A 27,461-nucleotide genomic window follows, 5' to 3' on the forward strand; every position below is an offset into this window, starting at 1 on the left:
ACGTGCTTTGGATGTGTGCGCACACAAAACTTCTCACACAATTAGTAGAACTGAGTTCTCATTCACGTCTTCTTGCACTTGAATATTTAAATTCGCATGACTTAAAAACACATGCAAAGGATAAACTGTTCCAAGCGTCGTTGATGCTGGCCCCAGGCAGTCCTTATTGTCGAGCCCTGCTGAATTTTGTACAGATTTCATTTTGTTTTAGCAAGTATTTAATTATTTTACCCAGAGAAAAACATTGGATTATGCAACAGACATTATACAACTAATTAATAAATTATTTCATTAATAAACCATCTGTTTTTTTATAGCATTTTCCATGCTAGCCGATATGCCGATGGTTTTAAATTGATCAAAAATCGGCCAATAAATATCGGCGGCCATTACATCGGTGCATCTCTACTACTAAACCATTGATACAGGCTGGCAATGGTGTTTAGCGTGAACTACAGTTTCTGTAAAACACTACTGTTTGTTGCCTGTATGGATTCACATGCACTGACATGCATGTTTCCAGCAGAGGATGTTGCTGCGGAGCCTCTGTGAAGGGGCGGAGACTGAGCTCTGTTAATACTGTGGAGCACAGTAGGGGGGGGGCTGAATTTGGGATCGAGGCAGAATTAATTTAAATCTCATCAAATGGGGCTCTAGAAGCCTGCAGCACTGCACAGATGTACACCGAGTGCTATTTTTCATGACAATACTGACTAAAAGTGTTGAGTGTAATTGGTACAGATCACACCCCCTTCAACAATTTTAGACTCAAAATGTGGGCACTACTGACTCCTTTTGAATATCAGAATGAGGTCTCTGAGAACACAGCAAAATGTATACCTGATGCTGAACAATTTATTAATCTATAAAGAGTAGCATCATAGATTATATTTCAAGGCTGTAGTAATAAGAACGAAACATTTTTTAAGAGAGAAAAAAATAGTTTGTCTAAATGAGGATGGATGTAGGTGCATGCGGGAATGTAGTTTTACAGAAGGAGAATGACACAGAGCTCAGAGCAAAGTCCTTTGGGTAGGTGTCCAGGCTTTCAGTGATTTGGGGTACCAAGGGACAGGCCTTGAAAAAGCTGAACTCATGTGTTGCCATGGAAACGGCCCAGCAGCAGGTGGGAGGGATTTTCTCCACAGACATCCAGATGAGGAACGTTCCGCATTCCTATTTTTGGCCGAGTCTGTTCTTTCGGGGTGAAACCCACACTGAGAGATTGTATTCATCCTATTAATTCTAGATTTGCATACTTGTGTATTTGCTGATACATTTTTCATGAATCAGTATGAGTGGGTACATTAATTCTGCTTATTGAGTGGAAGCAAAACTAAACTTTAAAAAAAGCTAACGTGCATCTTGTTGATACTGAGAACACAGAAACAAAAATAAATGTCTGATTGCAATAAACGCCTAATTTCCTGATACTTTCAGCAAATAGATTAGTATGAAAATTCTTTTTTTAACTCTTTTTCAGCAAATGATTAGTAAAATGGGGTGTTCATTTTTGCGGGAAAAAGAACATTGATCGTCAACTTCATTCAGTCAGAAAAAAATATAGATTTTCTAATCGCAACCTTTTCAACCCTGTTACCATTTTTTCCCCCCGTAATAAATATGGAATAAACCAACATCAAAATTAAGCATCAATGAAATTAACAATCAATTTCAGAAAGAGTAAAAAGTAACAGTGGCTTGCTTTTGCTCAGAAGGGACTAGTATGTTTGGGACCAGTATGTTTGGGACCCAAAAAAATCATGCAGTAACAGGGTTGGACACAAATATGGGATACAGCTAAATATTATGCCTTTATGAATTAGAATTAATTTACAGATTGCTTTGATTTTGCATTAAATTAAAGCTGCAGTCTGCAGCTTGTCCTCTTTGTCGCCATCTCTGTTCGAAATCTGCAATTGCAGTTATTCGCGGAATTATCAACTTTACGTGCGTTGTGCCTCGGCATGGCACAGCGCGGATGAATCCTATGTTTTGAGGAGAATGTGCGGCTGTCAGTCACCGCGCCGGTATGGATACTGGCATTCGCGATCACAGATTCTACTTTTTGAAAGTATGACCAACATAAGAATTTTCAACGGAAAATGTCGTCTGAACAAGTAAGTAACATCCACTTTTGTTCTGACCAACTAAGGGGAAAAAAGCATTGCAGTAAATCACGCCGATTAAATCTAACGATCGCTTATCATATCACGTCAAACCGTGTAAATTATACTTTGTTCTCAAATTGTTAATGTTAACAACATCAGCATTGCGTGACTCTATTGCCCGATTCTATTTAATGCCCTTCCGATATTTATCCTCGTTTTCGCATGGGCCGGTTGCAGTCACTTTTCTCCGAATTCCGAAGTCTTTTGCGCTTTACAACGGATTAATCTCCAGTTGACACTGGTGATTGTCGTTTGAACCTTTCTGGATCCGCCATCAAATTGATAAGTTTAATTATATCAAGTGCTGTGAGAAAAGGCTATAAATCTCCACCTCCAACATCCTCACACGCAATATAGCCTACTAGCCGCCAAGACACCTTCTTTGTGTGTACAGATGTGACGCAATGACGTAAAGACATGCTCGAATTTCCCGCGGAAATCCACCAGTACCACTGGAATTAAAAACATTATTACAAGCTTACCATTTTGAATCGAGCTAAGGCAAGCAGATAGTGTTGAACACTGGCTGGTTATGTACTTGCTCAAATTTATTTTGGATAATTTTTAACCCAAAAAAGCTACGGACTGCAGCTGTAATTTAATTTAATTTGTGATTAGGACAAAATTACACAGTTGTAAGATTTTAATTGTTGGATTACAGTTAAAGGCCTAAATAACTATTTGTAAAGACATTTGATGCATTTAAAACCACAAACTTTTCATTCTAGGTTAAGCTCATTTTAAATAACCTACTGTATTGTCTAACATGCAAGTTCTGTAAAAAATTTCCTCTATGTTTTGAAAAAAGTAACGGGGCACCAAACTATTTGTGGAAATTTCCCTGTGTAGTTCCACAAAAGAGGGACTCTTTCTAAGAGGCCATAAAAAGTGTCACATTCAAAAGAACATGATATGAAATCAATTGCCCATAAAAATAACACAAAACAAAGGATTTTATGAATCACAGTGCATCGGGTTCAAACTGGGCACTATTATGCAGGGAAAACCATGCTTAATTTTGACTAAGTAACCAGAGACAGAGGGCATGACATTTCTGCTGTAAAGGCCTGACTCATCAGCAGCATACAGTGTCTTCAAAAGAAACTAAATCTCTGTAGCCAACCACTAACTTATATGGCTGCTGCCCCAGAGAGTTATGAAATACTCATGGAAAGGGTCACACTGAGGATCAAGAGATCAGGGTCATGTGTGAGCACTGAGTCTATGAGCTTCAGATGAAATACTTTGTTAAATAAAACGCTAATCCGGTAACACCGGCTGGTTAACATGACTGTGTATCTACACTACATTCGCTGGCAAATGTTTTCTTTGAGCAACATTAAACAGGTTTTAATAATTCTAAACAGCCACTATTGATCTGATGACTTGATAACATTTATACAACATTAACTGCTGCCAGTTCTGAAATGAATGGCAACATTTGTCTTCTCTGCTTTGTCTGAAATACTCCTTATAAAACAACAAAAAAGACATTTTGGCAGATTCTACACCTCTCATATGGTCGACAACTGGTTTATCAGACTCATACCACTGGACACTGATCACTGCTGTCAGCCATCTGTGAGTTTGAGTCACAACACACAAGAGGGCTGAATAACACATCACACTAAGATCTAAAGCTCTGCATGACTCCACAATGACACCAACACAACCATTTTAGGGATGAGAAGAAAACTGGGAGGCAGAAAACTGACTGTGAATGAACTCGGGTCTCTTTTTGTTTATAGCTTTCCCCATCTGATCCAATGCATTCCAACATGCTGATGTGAATGAGAAAATAAATCACAATTGTCTTGTCATGCAATGAATGCCACAGCTGACATGAGCTGTTTTTAGGAATGCACAATATATTGCTACCATATCAGTTATTAACGATGATTGTTATTAGAGATTGTTTTAATTGCTCTGTATCGGTCGATATTGAATATTTATTTATACACAATCATTTCCCCCTATTTTTATGTTTAGATTATATTGGCCATCTTATACGGAAGAGGATTAGGGCCAAGCAATAATAAAATAATAAAACCATCTCGAGATTAAAGTCATTATAATGCGAAATTAAACTCGTTAAATTTCGAGAAAAAAGTCGAAATACAATCTTGAGAATAAACTCATTAAATAGCGAGAATAAAGTTGTTGTTTCGAGAAAAAAACTCGTTAAATTTCGAGAATTTTTTTTTAAATAATCGTGAGAATAAACTCATTAAATTTCAAGAAAAAATGTTGAAATAATCGTGAGAATAAACTTCGAGAATAAAGTTGTTGTGCTTCGAGAAAAAAAGTCTAAATGAAATGTAGAGAATAACGCATTCGATCAGTGTTCATTGCATAGCCTACTGATAGAGGACATGGCAGAGTTGGATCACTTAGTCAAGCTATATTTTAGACTTTCTTTCAACGTACAGTATGGGATTTTTTCTCCACTAGGGGTCGCTAACCTATTTACAATAACAAAGGCGTAGTTTGATGACGCAATATTTGCTAAGAATTATGGATCTTGTCGTCAACGTCAAGCCGACCGATCTAATAATGTTTATGGATGACTGAATACATCGATGCTTTTATCATGACTGTGATATGAAGCAGTTCGGGATTGCTAAGAGACAGCTATCAGCTCCACACGCGACGCGAGTCCCGCGGATATAAAAGGAATATGGAAATTTCATTCTACCGAACTACACGCAGAATTACTACTCACAGGTCAGTTTATTAGACAAATTAAACTTGTGAGGTAACGCAGCGCTGTTTCACTTGGTCTAACATTACACTAGCACCAGGGCTCGAAATTAACTTTTTTACTTGGTAGCACTGGTGCTCCCAACTTCAAAAAGTTAGGAGCACCAGCAAAAATTTAGGAGCACCACAACTACAAATTATATATTAACATATTTCATTTCACTGGGGCTTTACACATCCTGTGGCCAAGATTTGAAATTTGGTCTTCTGGCTCTATATCATCTCACCCCGATGATATTGGCACATGATTTGTCATTTGCATACGTCATGTTAATCGCAACTCCGTTCTTTTTCCATGAGCTGCAACATAGGGTTTAATTTAGTGAAGGCAAGCTCTTCTTGGGCGATGGTGTATGCGGTGTTATATCTGACATATAATTAGCTCTGCCGATAGAGCGGAACGACCAGCAGCATCCTGCCCATTAAAAGCCTTAATAATCGAACCTGATGAACCTGATTTGTTTGCCACACACCTGTCCCTGCATTTTTTGCTTGGCACTTGGCACTCTATTGCTATTAATATGCTGTATTAATCTTTGTTAATCTTAGTTAATAAAAATACAGCTGTTCATTGTTCGTTCATGTTACTTCACAGTGCATTAACTAATGTTAAAGGAGAACTCCGGTCAATTTTAACATTGAGCTCATTTTTTTGTAAATTTGGAGTGCTGTCAATACAGAGAACAACGACAAAAATCGGTGTTGCCTACACCGTGTTATCCTCTTTTTGTCGAGTTCACGCGCGTGATCATAGGTAACTAAACCTATGCGCGTGAACTCGACAGTCGATTACTTTGGACTTCGACCGAAAACAGGATGTAAATACAGGTATGTGCGCTGGCTGAAATAACATCACTTTTATTCATATCTTTCACATCTACTGCAGTCAGATTCACCCGTGTTCACTCTGAAGGAATCACTCACATTGGCTGTGCACTTGTAATGACCCATCAAGGATGTTAAGAGGCTAAAAGCAGGTTTAAAACTTGCCCCATTGAAGTCAACAGGGTGCAAATTTTAAAAAGAGGATAACACGGTGTAGACAACACCGATTTTTGTCGTTGTTCTCTGTACTGACAGCAATCCAAATTTACAAAAAAATGAGCTCAATGTTAAAATTGACCGGAGTTCTCCTTTAACAAAAAACAAACAAAAAATCAATAATGTAGGCTATTATTAGTAGCCTAAATGTTGAAATTAACATTAACAATGCGTCCCCTTGGAATTATAAGGTTCTATCTGCGTTCTGAGCAGTTTTGAGATATTGAGCTTTAAAGTTTTTGCATTCCATTCGACTGTGTAGAAAGAACCTTTTTATTTTCTAAATAAAAAGTTCTAAAATGTACACAACTTAAAAAACAACATCACATAATGTAAAGAAGTGGTCACAGAATAAGAATATGTGAATAACTAAATTTTGACAAAAATGTCAGATAGAACCTTATAATTCCAAGGGGACGAATGGTTAACAAATTAACAAAGTGCAGTTTATTAATAGTACATGTTAACTAATGTAGTTAACTAGAATTTAATATATGGAACATTATTGTAAAGTGTTACCGATTTGTTATACATCGATTCAGACGTCTCGTGAGTTCAGTGTTGGATCAGTTGTTTTAACCATTCATTAAAGTGAATCGGTTCAAATGAGTCATTAGTTCGCGAATCGGACGTGTCATTAGTGGACGTGTAGCCTACGGCACGCGTTGTCTGATTATCCCGGCAGTTTTTTTTTTTTTAGCACAATTCACAGGTAATTCAGGAGAAAACAAATCTCCGAATGCTCCGCGTGAAACTTCGGTCTTCCGCCCTTTTTCTATCGTGTAAATGATTTTGATTAATGCGCGAGCGCGAGGGAGAGAGAGCAAGACAGCGCTCGTGTTGTTTGAAGACGTGAGAATGCGCGGTCCGGAAGTATTGGTTATCGATATATTATTATATTATCGATACTTCGATACTGACGTGGTATCAAAAAGGATCGATCCTCACATAAAAATATCGATCCAAATGTGTGTGTTTTTTACCAATAATTTTTTATTAATTTAGCACGCAATTCAGTGTGTAAAATAAGCCTCTAAGTGGAAAAATAAGCGAATGTTAGCGGATAATTGTGTAGGATAGAACGACGAAACCAATCAATCATAGAGAGCGTTCGATGCTGGTGCTTCGCTGAGCTCACAGGCCCAGTGCGTTTGGGAAACGAAGCCTTGCTTAGATAACAGAGAAACAATCGGGAGTTATTTCGCAATAAACAAACCAAAAGTGTACATGACGGTTCAAAATGTTGACGTCAGTAAGATTTTTTTTAATGAAATTAATATTTTTATTCAACAAGGATCGATGCATTAAATTGATCAAAAGTGACAGTCAAGGGTTTCACACTGTTAAAAAAAAAATCTACTTCATCAAATAATTCTGCATAAAATGTATCATGGTTTCCACAAAAATATGAAACTGTTTTCAACATTGATAATAATAAGAAATGTTTCCTGAGCAGCAAATCAGCATATTAAAATTAATTATCATCACGACTGGAGTAATGATGCCCAAAATTTAGCTATTTAGGCCTAGTAGTCATGAAAACGTATTCAGATTTTGCATATTAATGATGCATTCACCTCATAAATCATGACACACTGCTCTAGCACAGGAAAGTGCATGCTTTTAAAATGAAAAAGTATTGGTATCGATATCGGCGATACTGGCCCTGTATTTACTTGGTATCGGATCGGTACCGAAATTTGCAGTATCGCCCATCACTAGCGCGCGGCCCTGTCAAGCGCAGCAGTCACTTACCGATCAAATAAGGCTTTGGCGGCCGCCAAAAAAAAAAAATTCAATGCAGGAAAACCCCTGGATAACGTTGGATAGAATGACGGTCCGGCCATCGTGTATCAGCGCACATAAGGTATACACTGTGAAGTAATTTGCAAACGTTTTTTAGAGAAATGAAAACAGGTCGCACCACAACCATTATTTGCAGTCGCACAAATGCTCCCAAATATATTTTTAGGTCGCACAGATTAAATTTCAGGAGCATATGCGACCAAAATGGTCGCAATTTCGAGCCTTGTAGCACACTAAACTGCATTTGAATGTGTTGAAATGTATGTGTTAGTCTGTCTGTATGAGACTAGCAGTAAGCTAGATCAACATTAGAATAACATACAGATCATATTCTGACATTTTATCATTGTTGAACTATAAAACATTGATTAGTTTTATGTAAATGTGCTCACCTGTTTAATAAAGTACATGTAGGAGCGGTCAAAGTCTCGGACGTGGAGCTCTCGTTTATATACTGTCTATGGGAGCTCTAGGCATCTCGAAAACACCGCGCTGATATTGATTCTCGTTTTAGTTCTCCTTTTTTATCCAAAGTCTGCTTGCCATGGTCCATAATGTTTGAACGAAACAACAACAGTTGTTTGGGGAGGTTTTGGACGGACGGGGGGGGGGGGGGGGGGGGAGTGTTGTTTGGGGAGGTTTTGGGGTAGTCTTACTATGATATTAGACTACATAGCCTATAATAAAATGAATTTTCACACCTGAACCAAACATATTTTTATTCAAAGATCAACAGTCTGTCATTAATATTTAGTCTGCCACAAAAAAACAACATTAAAATCATGAACTCAAATGTCATTATGACCAAAAAAAAAAAAAAAAGACTGTTGTAACAGTGCGTAAATCAGACATTTCAGGCTATAGTCTAATAAGCCTTATGCCAAAATTATTATTATGACGAAACTGTCGGTCATTAAATAAGAAAACTAAATAATTGTGTAGGCTATATGATTTGCTTTGTGTAACCCAACATCAGACATTAGGCCGAAGTTTTTTTTTTTGCACACAGTGCCGCGACCAATCAATCACTCCTTTACTGGCTGCCTGCACATTCACTGTACTCGCGGCTGCGACAACTCGCGCTCGCTTATCAATGCATTATAATTCGCGCCTACGGTATCTTTGTAGAACTTCAAAAAAAGACAAAAAAAAAAAAAAGATGCTGCAGCCAATGAGCAGACGGCGGGGGCTGGCTGCAGGACGACTCAACCTCCACGGACAGTTTTTAATGTTTTATCAGACAATAACTACTCAAGAATTTGCTTTAGTATAATTTTCGGGACAATTAGGGCCGGATTCGGGATTCGGGACAACAGCTTAGATTTCGGGACTGTCCCGAATTTTTCGGGACGTCTGGTCACCCTACTGGTTCATAACTCTGGTTACCATGGCAGCACGAGCGGAAACCAGGGACAACGCGGATATGACGCCATTGACTGCGACAAAACGGAAATAAAGAAACGTCCCGTGTCTTCGAATTAAATTAAAAATGTTCCTGGTTTGAAAGTTGTTGGAAACAGTCGGGATAATGTAAGTACACAACTAAAAAAAATATATAACATAGATATAGTGATTTTTGCTATTTTTAAAGCAAAAAAGTTACATATTGTGCCTTTAAGTAACAAAGAAATACTATCAACTTTAGCTAATTATGACAGAATAATAATTAGCATACGAACTTTAAAGAGAATTTGCAAGCGGCTAGGTCTTTTTAGAAGAAAAAATCAGTCCAATTTGCGCGATGCACTCGCTTTTGTCCAACATGAAATGACAACCAGTGGACAAATGCAAGGTTCTCGCTGGCTTCACCTATGCGCGATTCATCGTGGTTTCCCAGGATACCATAAGACGCATTATTAAACTTGTTGATCCTCAAGGTGTGGAATTTCGACGAAGGAGACGCTTGAAAAGACGCCAGTACACTTGCGCTGGCACAAATGCAACTTTGTTACTGAAAGAAAGTCTAAAATATAGCTTGACTAAGTGATCCAACTCTGCCATGTCCTCTATCAGTAGGCTATGCAATGAACACTGATCGAATGCGTTATTCTCTACATTTCATTTCGACTTTTTTTCTCGAAACAATGACTTTATTCTCGAAATTTAATGAGTTTATTGTCAAGATTGTATTTCGACTTTTTTTTCTCGAAACACAACGACTTTATTCTCGAAATGTAATGAGTTTATTCTCAAGATTGTATTACGACTTTTTTCTCGAAATTTAACGAGTTTTTTCTCGGAACACAACGACTTTATTCTCGATATTTAATGAGTTTATTCTCAAGATTGTATTTCGAGTTTTTTTTCTCTAAATTTAACGAGTTTAATTTCGCATTATAATGACTTTAATCTCGAGATGGTTTTATTTGTTTATTATTGCTTGGCCCTAATCCTCTTCCGTAGAAGATGGCCAATATAATCTAAACATAAAAATAGGGGGAAATGATTGTGTATAAATAAATATTCAATATCGACCGATACAGAGCAATTAAAACAATCTCTAATAACAATCATCGTTAATAACTGATATTATTTTATAGTATTTTTAATTTGTTTAGACAAAACACAAGGAATGTATCGCTTATCAGGAATAAAATTATTTATTGTTTATCTGTATCAGTCATAATTTTAATATCCCTAGGTCATTTGCATCTAACCAAATCACTTTGAGTTCTTTGTGCATGTGTGTGTGTATATGTATGTGTATTCCTGCTGTCTGTGTTTTTAATGTTAATCAAACAACAAAAGACAAGGAAATCTCAAAGTCTGAAATCCTGTAAAGGATGAAAGCTTATTTAATTACATAGTATGACTGAATTATTCAAAGCATGGCTTATCACTGCAGTACAAACATCACTGTAATGCTCAGTTTGGACTCTATATCATTGTATCATCACAAATCTTTTTAAATTAGCAACCCACCTGTCAATGATGGTCTTGCCTTTTAGAGCACAATATCTGTAAGGTCCTATGTGGCAAGTTTTCGTCCTCTGCCACCTTTTTTTACCCAGCTTCTTCTCACCTGTAAAAAAAACAAAACAAACACTTTAGCTATATCTTAGAAGTTCATCTAAATGTCATCATTTTTAAAAAGGCCTCAGAGGCACTGGTTCAAAAATAATAATCTTTCCTGAGTGACACATGACAGATATTGTTGACTGCAGACCCTTATTTTATTTTCTACTAACTGTAAGTTACAGGTCAGTGAATTGATATGACAGTTAACAAACATGAACATAAACTCAACATTGTCCCTGATGGAGCAACACCATCTTTCACAGTTTTATAACAGTTTAGCTGAACTAAAAATTATACAACAGCTCAGACAAGGTGAATGTAGTTCAGGTCAGCCGAGGACTTCATAATGCAGCTGCTTGAATCAAGCGAAGCTAGCATGTAAATAAATAACCTTTAACACTCTTCTGTGTCATCTGTTAGAAATATTTATCCTTCTACTCCTCAATGTTATGGTCAGTACAGTTATATGCAGTCTCTCCATTACACCTCCAAAAAGCTAGGTCACGACTGTAAAAGTAGGGCAGAATATTGGCAACAGAGAGGCTTGCTCAACAGTGAGCGACTGCAAAAAGTTGAACTCTTCTCTCGTCAAGAAAACAACCTTCTCAAACTGATTGTTTTATTTTTTTTAGTTCAAGTAAGAATCTGCTATGCTGAGGCACATCTGCATTGAAGCCTGGCTGCTTTCACTGCCACTCAACATGCTCGAATATGTAATCATAAACGAGTATGAGCGCAAGATATGACATGAATATGATCATGCATAGTGATGAATCATGATTTGTTGTACTCATTATGCAGCATTTCTAATAAGAAAACAGAGCAGGATAGTATGCCGCCTTGAACTGCAACTTCAGCTGGTAGCACACATCAGTTTTGACTCTCTCTTCCAGGACATGAATGCAGAAGGAAATGAATAGCTTTAGTAGTGATGACTAATAAATAACCTGGCTCCAATTTGAGGCCAGACTCCCTCACAAAGAGGCTCTGCTTTCAGTGGAGTCACCACCAGCACCGACAGAGAACACACAGCTTTCAAAGGAGCCCAGCCCACGGCTGTGACATCAGCGACTGTCGGCTTAGTCACCGACAGCACGAGCTACGAGGCAGAGGCAGCAGCAACCACCTCCTCAAAGACGTCAGCTCCTCACGAACGCGGGCAGCCATTTTGAATCCAGCCAGTCACCTGGCACAAACTGCATTTTGCACCGGAGCAACTCAGGCAGAGTTGTACTTTTGATGATACGTGTCACTACTTTGCAAAAGTTGTCTTAGTATTGGTTCCATGAATAAAACTTTGTAATGGGAGATGTTACCATACTACGGCCCACAAGGTGAACACAAGTCTATTTTTGCCAGGCGGAGTGAGAATGTTAAGTTATTTCAAAATGGCATCAATGCAGAATAAACTTGCGATGATAATTAAAATGTATCAGAATGCCCTTCCAACGAACACATAAGAATAGCCATTTCTTCTAGTGTGCATATTACAAATATTCTGTTTAGTTCTACTAAGCCAATTTCTAAAGTTAAGACAAATATCTACTCGGATTAATAAACAACATAGTGAAACATGGTGCTAACTGATCGTCAAATAAGTTATTTAGGACTAGTCAATAAACCAGAGCAACCAAAGTGGGTTTCTCTCATTTGACATTACGCTGTAAACTAAATAAAACATCTGATTATACTGTCCATGATATGATAGAAGCATGTGGTAAAAACACAAGCAGTGTATTTTAATGAGATTCAATGGAAGGAGAAATATGAGTAGCTTAGAAAAACTATTTACATATGATGTTTGGGCCCCACAAATGTTGCTGCTAGATCTAAAGATGCAGATGCCCTTCTCTCTTCGATTTGACTTTATTCAAACTCAAGCAAACCCTCTGATAAAACAGCTAGTTATTTTTCCAATCACCCATTAAACCTTATAAATATTCTAAAAGTGATTTTCAAGCTACATCAGACTACCTGGAAAAGTAGGAAAGATCTGCTGGTCATGAGTAAACAGCCCGGGATGACTGACAGATGGGAAATCGGTCACTGTCCATAATCTGGAATTCCATCTGACTGAACACTGAAGCAAATATCACGCGTAGGCCGCTAGTTTTACACACTTGAATCACAATATTCGCCGAGATGGTTTAGGCTACGATACATCAATTGCATGCTATATATTAAGAATTTTAAACAACTCAGATCTGCACTTTTTTATTAGTACATTCAGCTTTCAGAAATGCACGTTTGCTCTATATAGGGTGCTCTGGGCCTCCAGTAGTGTGGATGCGACAATTTTGGGAACTATCACAGATGTGAACACAGTGCTGCAATGTGGCTCGCGTCTGATGCGTGTGCCATGCAGTATGGTCGTGGAAGGCGTCACCACTGCCTACATCATACGACACCAAGCCGAAATCAAAGTAGTTGCGTGCCATGCTCACTTCATACAAGTGCTTGAATTAACCATTCTCAGTTCGAAATAGCACTCCGATCGTGGCTTACAATGGAAAAGAGGGTTTTATTGAGGCAGAACAGACTCCAATAAAAAAAATCACTTGGACCGACGTAACGCCATGTCGACATTGGTAGCCATATTTTGCTGCTTATTTCGACAGCAGAGAAGTAGACATGTTCTCGCGCCCATTACCTCTTAACTTTAACCATTCTGTGAAACTTTCCGCAAGCCACACCAAATCACAGCGCTGGAAACGTTAAAACTGAGGTTATCGGGTCAGGTCGATGCGGTTATTCTGGCGCTCACTTTCTACGATATACCCTGAGCAAACAAAGTTCAGCTGAAATAAACAACTGACATCAGAAGCGCTTTACAGCATGTTTCAGTCAACTACTTATTGTGTGTATTCAAACGCGCACGCAACTTTAAGGTTTGTTTGCTATTTTTCCCAACCGACACAAATAATTCAGCCATTCTTACCTGCCTATCACCAACGGAAAACGCGGGGATGTGAGGTTAATGACAGCTCGGGTCCGAAATTGCGTACTTTTCCACGTGTACGGCCAATAGAAGCGTACGATTGTAATGATTCTGCCGAATCCTAAAGACAACAGCCGAAAAAAATTGGCGATCACAGGGGGATCTACGCCAAAACCCACATGATCAACTACGTCAGCAGACGTATTTGCATACGATACAAGACGCCGTTCCATCCCGACTTTGGGAATGAATTCTTAAAAGCAAAAAGTTTGAAAATCGCCAATGACAAGCGCTGGCTTCGAGTGCAAGAGCAGCAGTTCACTTCGCCCCGTGCTTCCTTCTTTGAGATGATTAAACCACTGTTGTTTTGACGTCCCCTGCGTGAGTTTGGATCACAGGTCATTGAATATTAAGCACTCTGGCGAAGGCCAGTGACTGAACGGTTTTCTCTCTCGTTCTCTTCTCTCTCCTCCCATCCTCGCCTCTGTCCCCTCTCTCCCGCCCTCCCTCTTCGCATCCCCTCCCACGTTTTGCCTGTAGCCTTGCTATGGTTGTGCATCAAAACAAACAGGGCAACTTCTAAAACGAGACACTTGAAGAAACTCGTGCAAGAATATCGACGTTGCTATGGAAACCTACCTTGCAGACGTTTTCTCACCCAAGTTTGTGACAGCTCGTCATACAACGAACAAAACCGAAAACACTAAAATACACTGAAAGTGGAAAATAGTAACAGACGACTTCTTTCTTGGGAAAAAATGCTCGAGTGTCCTGGCTTTTGAAACCTGCGCATGCAGCAGTGGGTATGAATCCTGCTGCAGAAGCTTATGAATTATTCATTAATCAGGACCGATCCGCCACTGTTTGGGTATATTTACATACAAATAAGCAGCTAATGAATTATTAATGACCATTTTCTTGATCTTTGTTTTTTTCCCGTTCATTTTAACTTATGGACACATGTTTTATTCATGATTTAGGTAGCACACCTGCACATTTAGTTGTTGTCAATATATTTAACGCCATCTACAGGATATGCAATGTAATGTTTAATGGATTGTGGTTACACTGTAAAAGACAAAACGGAAAATGTACTTGTAATTTTCTGCCATGGACATTATCCAGGAATTTTAGAGAAATTCCCAGCCTAATAAAAAAAACACACAAAAAAAACAGGTAAAACTACAAAAAGTATCATAACAGTAGTGCATACTACTTATGCTCTATATTTCAAGTGATAAAAGATTGATACAATTGCTTTGTGTGAGGAATATGTCCAGATTTAACTGAACTATTTGTATGATGCTTTATAGTGCCTTTTGTCATTATAAGCTTACTCACTCATATTGAATTGGAGAACATGGTGGCGAGTAAATAATAAAAAAATCATTTTGGGGTGAAGTATCCCTTAAATTAAATCACAAGGAGGTTGTCTTCTAAAATAAAGCATCATTTTAATTTTATTTTAGAGACAACTGTACTTAAAGTGATATAAATTAATTTAAATTAATTAAAATGATAAAAACAAAAATCACTCAGTAGAGGTAGTACATCACTGTAAATTGTACATTTCATTGTGAAATATCTTTCATTCTTTGTTGAATTTTGAACAAAACATAACACACACACACACGAACTTGGCTCTCATGAATGTTTGTGTATTGATTTGATGCTAGGTAAAGTCCGTCCCCCAGGAGACAAACTGATCGAGAACAGACTTTGCCCTGCACAACTCGCAACAGGAAGCAGAGTGGTGCCAGACTAAAAGGTAAGTGGCCGTTTTAATGTAAAAAAAAAAAAATTGAACAAAATCATAATGCCACATTTGTGTATTAGATGGAAAATGTAACAATTTTACATAAAGAGAATTTGGCACCCTACATTTTTAAATCTTAGTCATATGTCATTAGATAAAAATGCTGGCATATAGGCCTCTTCGTCTGTGTGGATTACATCTATTATAAAAGCATCCGTTTCAGAGTTTGTAATATTTACTCTCGATTTTCTAAATAAGTGTGTCTATACTTCCACTTAGGTTTGTTGAAAGACACAATATGAACACAGAGCAGTCTCCCCCTCCGTACAACCCCTATTACCCTCCGCAATATCCTAATGCAACGCAGCACAATGCTGGGCAGCCCACCGCTGGTATGATGCCCCCCGTTGTTGAACATGTCAATATGGGGATTCCAGACAGCGCACCCCCAGAGTACACCCTGGGCTTTGAGAACGAGAACTGCTTTTCAGATGCAGCCATAAGAAGAGGTCAGCTGTGCTCTCTTGAAATTACTTCCGTCTCTTGGTTATGTTAATGCATAAAAACATAATACGCTCAATGTTTCTTGATGTGCTAAATTAGAATTGTGTTTTTTTGTGATTTTTTTGTGTCATGTCTACAAATGTGCTCCATGTAGGTTTCATAAGAAAAGTGTACTTGACACTTATGGTTCAACTGTTAATAACTGTTGGAATCATCTGTGCTTTTCTTTATTGGTAAGTAGACTGGTATTTATTTTGCCACACCTACTTCAATTAATTTCAATTCAAAGAACAGATAATGAAGTGTAGTTAAGTGTTACTTCATAGGCTTGAGCATTTTAGACTTGTATTTTAAAATATAAAAAAAATAGTATGGCCCCAAACTTTTTGGACAGTAGTTGTGTGTTTATTATTAATACACTCGTGCCTTTTTCTTATAGGGAGACACTCAGTGACTGGGTAAGAGGCACATACTGGTTTACCTACACTATGATGTGAGCACTTCTCTTTTGTGTGTTCTGCATGTCCTAAATAATATGCATATATTGTGTTTAACTGAATGTATGTTACACTGACTTCTTTTGTTTGGTTAAATTTCACAAGGGGTGTAACATTTGCTTTAATCATTGTGCTCATCTGTTGTGGTGACATCCGTCGGAAAGTTCCCTTAAACTTCATCTTCCTAGGGCTCTTTGTAAGTAAATCACAGAACAACTGTAGTATTTAATTGTGGTGAGCATTAAATGGAATCATTTGTAAATGCTAAGTGCTGTTTTCTCACACAGACAATTGCAGAGGGCCTTCTCCTTGGATCAGTTGTAGTGTGAGTGAAAAGCATCATTGAAACTGATTTAAATTCACTTCAATTACTCCAAGAAATTGAACTTAAACAATTGAACAATTTAGTTACACAGCCAGTGTTATAGTAAGAAACCGACATATCTTTTCAGGTACTATTCGGCTGAGGCAGTGCTCTGGGCAGTGGGTGCAACTGCTTTGGTGTCTCTTGCAATGAGTTTGTTTTCATTGCAGTCTAAAGTACGTACATTCATTACAAAACTGCAGTGACATCAGACCATATACTGTATTACTAAGTTTCATAATTAACGATTTGTTAAGTTATAAAAAGTATGTAAACCAGTCTTTGCTTGTTTTTAGTGGGATTTCACAGCTGCTTCAGGAAGCATATGGGCAGTGGGCTGGACGCTGTTTTCATTTGCATTGCTTTGTGCAATCCTGAGATCGCAGGTAAATCCTCAAATTCCTTCTCTTATCAAAAATGTTTACTTGTTTATATTCATTCATGCAAACTTTCATATTCCACAGTATTTGTACATCCTTTATGCATCGTTGGGAACTTTGGTCTTCTCTGTGGTAAATACACTTCTTTCTTGCTTTATCCGGTGCAGCTTTGTGTGTAAAGATGAATAATCCTTATGGGGGACGTCATGAGTCAGTCACTGGCACAGTATTAATATTATGTTCTGCCAACAATCAGTTATTGTCGTAATAATACCACTTTACTGCTGTCATTATCTTACTGTCTCTCCCTTTCATTGTCTATATGTAGTACCTGGTGATGGACACGCAGCTCATACTGGGTGGAAAGCACAAATACAGCATCAGTCCAGAAGAGTACATCTTTGCTGCTCTGAACTTGTACCTTGATATTATCACAATTTTCTTATTACTGCTTCAGTTAATTGGACTCTGTCGTTGATGTGGTTTATGATCATCATGATTTCTGTCCCACTCGACACGTCTCACATAGGCTCTGGGTTTTGAGACACAATATTACCCTCTTTTTTTTTCTACATGACTCCATTGTGTCTCTGTACCATATTAGAAATTAATTATTGAATTTAAAACAGTAAATCAGTAAAATAGCAAACAGTTTAATAATAAAATAGCTATTGAATTAAGTAAAATAGATATTGCATAGTTGTGAGTTATTTTAGAAGTAAATGAAGGGCAATGTGATGTACATGGTATGGGTTTTGAGACATATTCTTACTCCCATTTTTTATAAACATGACTCCATCGTGTCTGTAACGTTGTAATAAATGTTCACTGTCATGTCACTGTACTTTTAAGTTAAATTCATTAAAGTGTCTACTGTTATCCATTTGATATGATTTTTAATAATTTGAGAACACTACAAATCCTAGAACAAATGCTATTTTAAAGGGTTAGTTCACCCAAAAATGAAAATTCTGGGCCAGCAAGTTATAATGTCTTAGAAGCCTATGGAGGAGTGATCCAGCTCTCAGATTTAATCAAAAATATCTTAATTTGTGTTCCGAAGATGAACGAAGGTCTTACGGGGTTGGAACAACATGAGGGTGAGTAATTACTGACAGAATTTTCATTTTTGGGTGAACTAACCCTTTAAGGGAGTGGCAAATCTTACCCGGCTATCTCCAATGATATATTTATAAATTAACTAATTCTTAATAATATAATAGAATTTAAATATTAAATTTAAATCAGTAAAATAGCTAACAGTTTAATAATAAAATAGCTATTGAATTAAGTAAAATAGATATTACATAGCTGTGACTGAGTTATTTTCAAAGTAAAACAAGGGCAATTTGATGTAGCCTACATGGTATGTGTTTTGAGAGATATTCTTACCCCCATTTTTTATAAACATGACTCCATCGTGTCTAATGTGTTGTAATCATAGACTGTAAAAAATATGGACAAAGCGGTTGTAATAGATGTTCACTGTCATGTACTTTAAGTTAAATTCATTAAAGTGTCTACTGTTATCCATTTGATATGATTTTTAATCATTTAAGAACACAAAAAATGCTAGAACAAATGCTATTTAAGGGGGATGACACATCTTACCCTGCTCTCCCCAATTATATATTTATAAATTAATTAATTCTTATTAAGTGTAAATAGCAACAACTGCAAAAACAGAAAAAGTCTCTCTGTACATGAATATGAATGTCTTTTGTACCATGAATTAATATGAATTCATTTCCATCATACCACAGAGAAACACCTCTAGGCAACAGAAGAGGTTGCGCTTTTGCTCATGTCCTCTATTCTATTACTTTTATTATGCACTACGAAATATTGCCGGAAGTTGTTTAAATCGTCACATAACAAAAGTGTCATGGCGGAGTTAGACGAAAACGCTGGTGATAAGGAGAAATCGTTGGCAAAAAACAGTAGAACTAGGGACGGCGAAAACATGAAAACAAATATTCACAAGCCCTGTTCCCAGGGCAAACAAGACACCTCCACCGCTGTTACCACCACAGAGTACTGCGAAAAATTACAAGAGTGGATGTGGCAGTACTACTACAGCTATATTAACTGGCAGAGCTGGATAGCCATGTCTGCGTTTTCCTTCCCACCGTGTTTCCCAACACAAGGAACAAATGAAACGCCAGGAGCGACGACATGGGGTACAGATATGCCTAATGGAGACCTTCGGAATTGGTTTAGCAGCCCGTTTGGTTTTCCTGCTGCAGGTGCGAACGCGGCGGGTGCTGCTGCTGTCGCGAGCGGACAGAGTTCTCGAGCTCCTGCCACAGCGCCTGCGCAGCTGCCGCCACAACAACAACCACAGCAACCCAATGGAAATGCTCAACAGCCTGGTAATTATAGGCTACATAATAATTAATACATCCTTTATTAACTTTCTTTGTTGTTAAAACTGTCAGCTGCAATATTATATGCATCGCTAGCGTTGGATATGACAGCTCAGTACTTTGTGTATAGATGTAAACGAGCCTTCTGTGTTTGGACTGTTTAGTTTATGCATGTGATTGAGTGTCTACGTTAAAATTAAATACTATTTCTTTAACATGGTATCCCAGACTCTTAGAAATATGATTTTTTTCAAGCTCAGGTGCTCAAAGTCTATTATTATGGCTTCATTATGTAAAAACTGACATTAACATGGTGTCTAATTGGATAGAAAGTTAGCTGAAATTTGTTCAGTGATGCATTGACATTGACATTTTTTAATGCCTATTTCTGTAGTTTTATCTAACAGGATAGAATATTTTATAGTGAAACAAAACCTATGAAATGATTACCAATTACATTAAAATTCATATGAAAATGTTTTGTTTGAGACATTGTTATTGGAGAAAGGGGAGATGAAGAAACACCATTTCTTCCTTATAATTGCCAGTTTTATGTTAAGTTTGTGCATGGATCTATGAGACATGGCAAAAGTGGAAATTTATGCTCATATTAAAGTAGTGAAATCACCCCTATGTTCACTTAATTGTTATTAAAGGAAACTAATATTGTTTACATCTTTTTTGTATTTTTTTTATGTAAGTTTAATATTATATCCAATATATTAAGACATATAAGATGGTGCATAAAATTGTACCTCGTAATTAGAATGATTCAGTTTACAAAAGCAGTTCATGTTTGTATTATTTTTTGTCTAGGTAGGGAATATTATATCCCCTCTCCTCTGCAAAGGTTCTTGGCGGAAATGGTGGATTTCTTCATTCTTTTCTTCATTAAAGCCACAATTATCCTTAGTATTGTGCACTTGAGTGGAATGAAGTGAGTCTGGAATCTTTTATTTATATTTTTTACATATCACTCATGCTGTTTTTCATTAAACCAAATCATTGCCCATTTAAAATCGAATTTTAGGGACATCTCAAAGTTTGCCATGCACTTCGTAGTAGAGGAGATTGATGAGGACACGTCAATGGAGGAATTGCAGAAGATGATGCTTGTGGCTCTAGTGTACAGGATATTAGTTTGCTTTTATGAGGTTAGTTCAAAAAATTGAATTAATCTGCCGAAATAATTCATGAAGACCTGCATAACTGTTTTTGATTGTTTTCAGATCATATGTATTTGGGGAGCTGGTGGGGCGACACCAGGGAAGTTTCTCATTGGCTTACGAGTGGTCACGTGTGACAGCTCCGTTCTGGTTCAGCCAAACCGAGTTCTTGTGGTACCAGCGACAAACGTCACGCTTTCTGCGTCAGTGCTGCTGTTAACATCACTCTTTGTCATTTAAAAAAAAAATTAGACCTTTTTCCAAAATTTCTATTGAAACTTCTTGTTTTATGATTTTCTTGTAGGTCTACGGTGAGAGCGTTAAACAAGAACTTCTCCATCGCTTTCTTTTTTCCGGCATTCATCACACTCCTTTTCTTTCAGCACAACAGGACTGTGTATGACATTGTGGCTGGCACCATTGTGGTCAAGAGAAACAGGCTTAGATGACTTTGTCATTGAAGTCATTATCAACCCGACTTTGTAATGCAAAAACAAGCTCATAGGAGAGCAAACCAGCTGCAGTAAAACATACTGAACTGAACTAAAGCTATTGGCCTCTGGAAGAACTGACACTTTAAGAGCTGAACACGGTATTTCCAGTATTTCTCCCCCATCTCCTCTGGACATGAATTGCTTTCTCAGAAGTATTTTTAATCATCTCTTTTGACATCTTTGAATATATTTTCTTGTGCCAAAATAAGATAATTTATAAATGTGCTGCCACATAATACTTGAACTTCCTATGGTACATGCATTTCATGCCTCTCTCTCTCTCTCTCTCTCTCTCTCTCTCTCTGTTAATGTATGTGGAATATTGATTGGAATATTTACTTAGAATATTCTTTGACTAATGGAAATTGAGCAGGAATTATTTCTCCAAATGCAATATAGTTTGGTTATAGATCCTAATTTACGCGCTGCATTTGTATTTCAGATGAATGTTTTGTTCCTAATTACTTCTCTATTTTATGGCCTTTAAAAGTTTGAAAATGCCGGAAAAACATTTTATTTGTATAGCTGAGCTGTTTTGCATACTGTAATTTTCACTGCATGCCTTTTTCAGCTCTATTCTGCACTATCCTGAGCTGCTGAGTTGATTATTTCAACTTTAAATAGCCTCATACTAAATCTGTTGTTAGTGTGTTATTCATTTTGGAGTGTATAGATATGGCCAAATCGAAATAATTCACTTATGTCCCAGAGAAAGCCTTCTGTGTTGTCTCTGTTTATGGATTGACTGTTTATACCAATAACAATCTTTTTAATAGACATGTTATATGAAGGGTTTTACAGCACATGAAAAAGGGATTCATCTTCTTAAATCACATTTACATACAGTATGCAAGAATATCTATCTATAAATTACAGAAACGTCTGTCTGTATGTCTGTCTGTGTGTGTGTCTGTTAACCGCATATCTCTCGAACCGTTAGTCCGTTGGATTTCAAACTTGACAGGTGTCTCGCTACGGGCACGAGTAAGTGCAGTGCCAAGTTTGACGTTGTTTGGATAAGAAATGCTAAAAATATCGTTAAATATATCATTTTTAAAAGGTTGTGGTTTAAAAATAAACATTCTGACATTAGAGGGTTGTATCGGTCAAAGAAGCCCCAAGAAGGTTGTGGTTTAAAAATAAACATTCTGACATAAACACTCAGTCAGCTACACTGTTTACTTCTGAATATTATAGTTTGGTTCCTTCTGAATATTATAGTTTTCTTTACCAAGAAACCAACAATTACTAAAAACACACACAAAAACTGATTTTGCACGGGCACTTTGCACTGTTCCATGGATCGACGAATGTGGATGTAATTCATTGTGGATGTAAACTGAATCTATAAGTCAGCTATGCTGTTTACTTCTGTAATTTATAGATAGATTCTGGTGCGCTTAACGTTATCGCTACTGTGTAATAGTAGCCTATGCTATTCACCAACTAAACATATCCTATTCAATGCGATCACAGCCTCTTTCACGGGCATCATTTGTAGTAGCCTATTCACAAGCTGTTTGCTCAAGCATAGCGTTTTCTTATCGTTAAAAGAAGCACTTAGAAGGTTGTGATTTAAAAATAAACATTCTGACATAAACACTCAGTCAGCTACACTGTTTACTTCTGAATATTATATTTTATTCACGGCCATCAATTGTAGTAACCTAGCCTGCTCCCTGAATTCAATGCGTTCACAGTCTCTTTCACGGGCACCAAACCAACAATTACTAAAAACACACACAAAAACTGATTTTGCACGGGCATTTTGCACTAGTCTATTTATAAATTACAGAAACGTCTGTCTGTGTGTGTGTCTGTTAACCACATATCTCTCGAACCGTTAGTCCGATGGATTTCAAATTCGACAGGTGTCTTGCCACGGGCCAAGTTTGACGTTGTTTGGATGAGAAATGCAAAAGATATCGTTAAATATATCATTTTTAAAAGGTTGTGGTTTAAAAATAAACATTCTGACATTAGAGGGTTGTATCGATCAAAGAAGCCCCAAGAAGGTTGTGGTTTAAAAATAAACATTCTGACATAAACACTCAGTCAGCTACACTGTTTACTTCTGAATATTATAGTTTGGTTCCAGAACGTGATAAATCCATTTTGATTAATTTGAGTAAAAATGTGTTTTCTTTACCAAGAAAGTGGCAAGATGAAAACCACTATTTTCTGTTTCAAACTTTCACATAGCATCTTTAGGTTATAATAACATAAAAAATTCAAATCCAGATTTTGATTTTCAAAGATTTCTTATAAAAACAGATTAGTTTTTCCCAAAAATGCAATAAATTCATGACACTTTTTTCAAAATGCAATTAATCCATTGAATCAATATAAAAGTAATTTTTTATCATATTGAAACTGTTGAAATCAGCCATCGCTAAGAAATATCTCCTGAACTTTTTTGACAGCAATCAGCTCACAAAAACTGATTTTGCATGGGCACTTTGCACTGCTCCCTGAATCGACGCGCTTATTCATTTGTGGATGTTAACTGAATCTGTAAGTCAGCTATGCTGTTTACTTCTGAATATTATATTTCATTCTGGTGTGCTTACCGTTATCGCTGCTGTGTAATAGTAGCCTATGCTATTCACCAACTAAACATATCCTGTTCAATGCGATCACAGTCTCTTTCACGGGCATCATTTGTAGTTGCCTATTCACAAACTGTTTCCTCAAGCATAGCGTTTTCTTGGAGTTCACTGTGTGCTTTCTACCATGCACAAATAAAAATGTCACTGAACTTTTGCTGTGTAATTGTAACAATGAGCACTCAAACACACCAAACCAACAATTACTAAAAACACACTCAAAAACTGATTTTGCACGGGCATTTTGCACTAGCACTTAGAAGGTTGTGGTATACATAAACACTCAGTCAGCTACACTGTTTACTTCTGAATATTATAGTTTATTCACAGCCATCATTTGTAGTAACCTAGCCTGCTCCCTGAATTCAATGCGTTCACAGTCTCTTTCACAAGCACCAAACCAACAATTACTAAAAACAAACACAAAAACTGATTTTGCACGGGCATTTTGCACTAGTACAGAAACGTCTGTCTGTCTGTGTGTCTGTCTCTGTGTGTGTGTGTGTGTGTATGTCTGTTATTCGCATATCTCTCGAACCGTTAGTCCGATGGATTTCAAATTCGACAGGTGTCTTGCCACGGGCACGAGTAAGTGCAGTGACAAGTTTGACGTTGTTTGGATGAGAAATGCAAAATATATCGTTAAATATATCATTTTTAGAAGGTTGTGGTTTAAAAATAAACATTCTGACATTAGAGGGTTGTTTCAGTCAAAGAAGCCCCAAGAAGGTTGTGGTTTAAAAATAAACATTCTGACATAAAACACTCAGTCAGCTACACTGTTTACTTCTGAATATTATAGTTTGGTTCCAGAACGTGATAAATCCATCTATCTATAAATTACAGAAACGTCTGTCTGTCTGTGTGTGTGTGTGTGTGTGTCTGTTATTCGCATATCTCTCGAACCGTTAGTCCGATGGATTTCAAACTCGACAGGTGTCTCGCTACGGGCACGAGTAAGTGCAGTGCCAAGTTTGACGTTGTTCGGATGAGAAATGCAAAATATATCGTTAAAAATACCAGTAAAAGAAGCACTTAGAAGGTTGTGGTTTAAAAATAAACTTTCTGACATGAGTGGGTTGTATCGGTCAAAGAAGCCCCAAGAATGTTGTGGTTTAAAAAATAAACATTCTGATATAATCACTCTGTCAGCTACACTTTTGAATATTATATTTTATTCACGGCCATCATTTGTAGTAGCCTATTCACAAACTGTTTGCTCAAGCGTAGCATTTTTTCGGAGTTCACTGTGTAGCCTGCTCCCTGAAATCTGAAAGTCACCTACGCCATTTACTTCTGTATATTATATCTATCTATAAATTACGGGAACGTCTTTCTTTCTGTCTGTCTGTCTGTCTGTGTGTGTGTGTGTGTGTGTGTTATTCGCATATCTCTCGAACCGTTAGTCCGATGGATTTCACTGGATGGATGACATTGTTTGGATTAGAAATGCAAAAAATATCGGTAAATATATACCTATTATCGATAAAAGAAGCACACACTGGCTTTTGCCACTCTAGCCGCTGGCCACTCCCCTTCTCACACTGCACACTGAGTGAGCACAGCCCAGGACCAGAAAAGCAACAAAAAAAAAAGAAAGCAGCATAGCTTAAGTAGCGTTTTCTCAGAGTTCCCTGTGTAGCCTGCTCTCTCAATCGTGTAGTTCAATTTTCCACATTTATTGTATGTCATTATGTCAGTATCAGTATTTGCTTTCTACCATGCACAAATAAAAATGTCACTGAACTTTTGCTGTGTAATTGTAACAATGATCACTCAAACACACCAAACCAACAATTACTAAAAACACACACAAAAAACTGATTTTGCACGGGCACTTTGCACTGCTCCCTGAATCGACACGCTTATTCATTTGTGGATGTTAACTGAATCTGTAAGTCAGCTATGCTGTTTACTTCTGAATATTATATTTCATTCTGGTGCGCTAACGTTATCGCTACTGTGTAATAGTAGCCTATGCTATTTACCAACTAAACATATCCTATTCAATGTGTTCACAGTCTCTTTCACGGGCACCAAACCAACAATTACTAAAAACACACACAAAAACTGATTTTGCATGGGCATTTTGCACTAGTAAATTTAATTTCCAAATAGTCCTAAGAGTCGGCTATAAAAAGCTCTAATCATTAACACTTTCATATGTAAATTTTTAAAGTAATGATTCCAAAGAAGCCACATAGTCAGTGTTTTAATTACACAAAAATGGCAAAATGATAATATAGTGCATTTGGTGAATATGGACAAACTGTCAGCAAATAACTTTTATTTTGTTTTGTTTTTCATAGAGCTGCAAAATATAAAAATTCTGAGCAGTGCTGATCTTTATATGTGCTGCCATATAAAGATAACCAACAAAGATGGTTACATTTTTATCTTTATATTTTTATTGGCCGATAACAGATTTAAAAAATGTATACTCTACTAAACATTTTTTTTAAAAAACGTAATCTATTAACACTCAATATGGTAGCCTACTAATAAATTGTGCATTCTTATTTAAATAGGTTAAAAAAAAGCTAAAATATCTCACTTTGGTATTAGATTACATTAACTGAAGCTGGGCGATTACCATTTGTATTCGTCACATCCTTGAATTGAAGACAGATAATGTGTATATAAAAGAAGAATGCACAGTCTTGCATGGAGGAAGGATTTGTTATATCTGGCACCTCATCAATTGAAATGAGTCACCAGTAGATGGAGTGGGAGAGCTGCTGACTTACCATGTAAACTGCCTGTGGATTCTAAACGTGTCAAATAGTGAAGTAATCATCTCTCATGGTATGGCTTCTGTTAAGTTGCTTGAATTTCTAGCCATGGTAAAATACACTGTATAGGAACAGTTGTGAATTTTTGTACACTATATCACTGTGCAGTTCCCATAGCGTTTCGTTATTTTTGTTGCATAGAAACAACAAATTCTTCTAGAATTCCTCTTAAAGGGATAGTTCACCCAAAAAGGAAAATTCTGTAATCATTTACACACATTCACGTCGTTCCCAACCTCTAGGACTTTCTTTTTTATGTGTAACATACAAATATATTTTTATATTTTGAAAATCAATAATGCAGGTGCAAAATCGATTTAGCTTTGTTGTCATTTATTCACCCTTATGTCATTACAAACCTTTATGACTTTCTTTATTCTGTGGAACAAAGCAGGATATTGTGAAAGAAGAAAGGTTTGGAACAGCATGAGGGTGAGTAATGATGACAGAATTTTTTATTCTGGCAGAACTATTCCTTTAATGGATTAGCATAATAAAATAGCATTTTAGTGAAAGTAAAACTTCCTATGTTTTTGTGAATTAGATATGGACCAGAAAACACCTTTGCATATGTCCTAGCCATGAAATCCATAGGTTAATTACAGCAATGTTGGAAAATAAATAATAGGTAGATAGTCTATTGTTAATTTATATTGTTCAAACCTTGCTTTTGTCATTTCCTTTGAAAAACCTGGCCAGGGCATAGGCTTGCTTTGCCAGTGATCTTGAAAGTTTGATTGTGTTAGGACCTACCTACAAATGGTTTTCTCCAACACAGACCCTCATCGCTCACTCAGATATT

General features: G+C 37.1%; 3 protein-coding genes across 4 annotated transcripts in view; 2 read left to right on the forward strand and 1 right to left on the reverse strand.

Moving 5' to 3' along the window:
- The window catches only part of zhx2a (zinc fingers and homeoboxes 2a), a 19,914-nt gene extending 5,694 nt beyond the window's left edge, over positions 1-14,220 (reverse strand). Inside the window, exons 1-2 of one of the 2 annotated variants that reach the window (XM_084089722.1) lie at positions 13,735-14,220; positions 10,701-10,800 (exon numbers count right to left, since the gene is read on the reverse strand). The gene's annotated coding sequence lies outside the window, so the exon portion shown is untranslated. Of the gene's footprint in view, positions 1-10,700; positions 10,801-12,770 lie in introns of both variants that reach the window. The other variant, XM_084089723.1, reaches the window with a different exon arrangement.
- Positions 14,221-15,421: 1,201 nt separating this feature from the next.
- LOC311067922 (protein lifeguard 1) lies at positions 15,422-18,002 on the forward strand. The gene is made up of 10 exons (XM_084090063.1): positions 15,422-15,502; positions 15,770-15,999; positions 16,149-16,227; positions 16,434-16,487; positions 16,597-16,687; positions 16,779-16,816; positions 16,944-17,031; positions 17,152-17,241; positions 17,320-17,367; positions 17,564-18,002. The coding sequence occupies exons 2-10, from the start codon at positions 15,789-15,791 to the stop codon at positions 17,711-17,713; spliced, it is 849 nt and encodes a 282-aa protein (XP_083946189.1). The 5' UTR covers positions 15,422-15,502; positions 15,770-15,788; the 3' UTR covers positions 17,714-18,002.
- Positions 18,003-19,110: 1,108 nt separating this feature from the next.
- Positions 19,111-22,036, forward strand: fam8a1b (family with sequence similarity 8 member A1b). Its single transcript, XM_084089342.1, has 5 exons — positions 19,111-19,607; positions 20,418-20,538; positions 20,632-20,755; positions 20,831-20,970; positions 21,072-22,036. The coding sequence occupies exons 1-5, from the start codon at positions 19,121-19,123 to the stop codon at positions 21,214-21,216; spliced, it is 1,017 nt and encodes a 338-aa protein (XP_083945468.1). The 5' UTR covers positions 19,111-19,120; the 3' UTR covers positions 21,217-22,036.
- The last annotated feature ends 5,425 nt before the right edge of the window (positions 22,037-27,461 follow it).

This window comes from Abramis brama (assembly GCF_963993115.1).
Source record: "Abramis brama genome assembly, chromosome: 17".
Classification (NCBI taxonomy): domain Eukaryota; kingdom Metazoa; phylum Chordata; class Actinopteri; order Cypriniformes; family Leuciscidae; genus Abramis; species Abramis brama.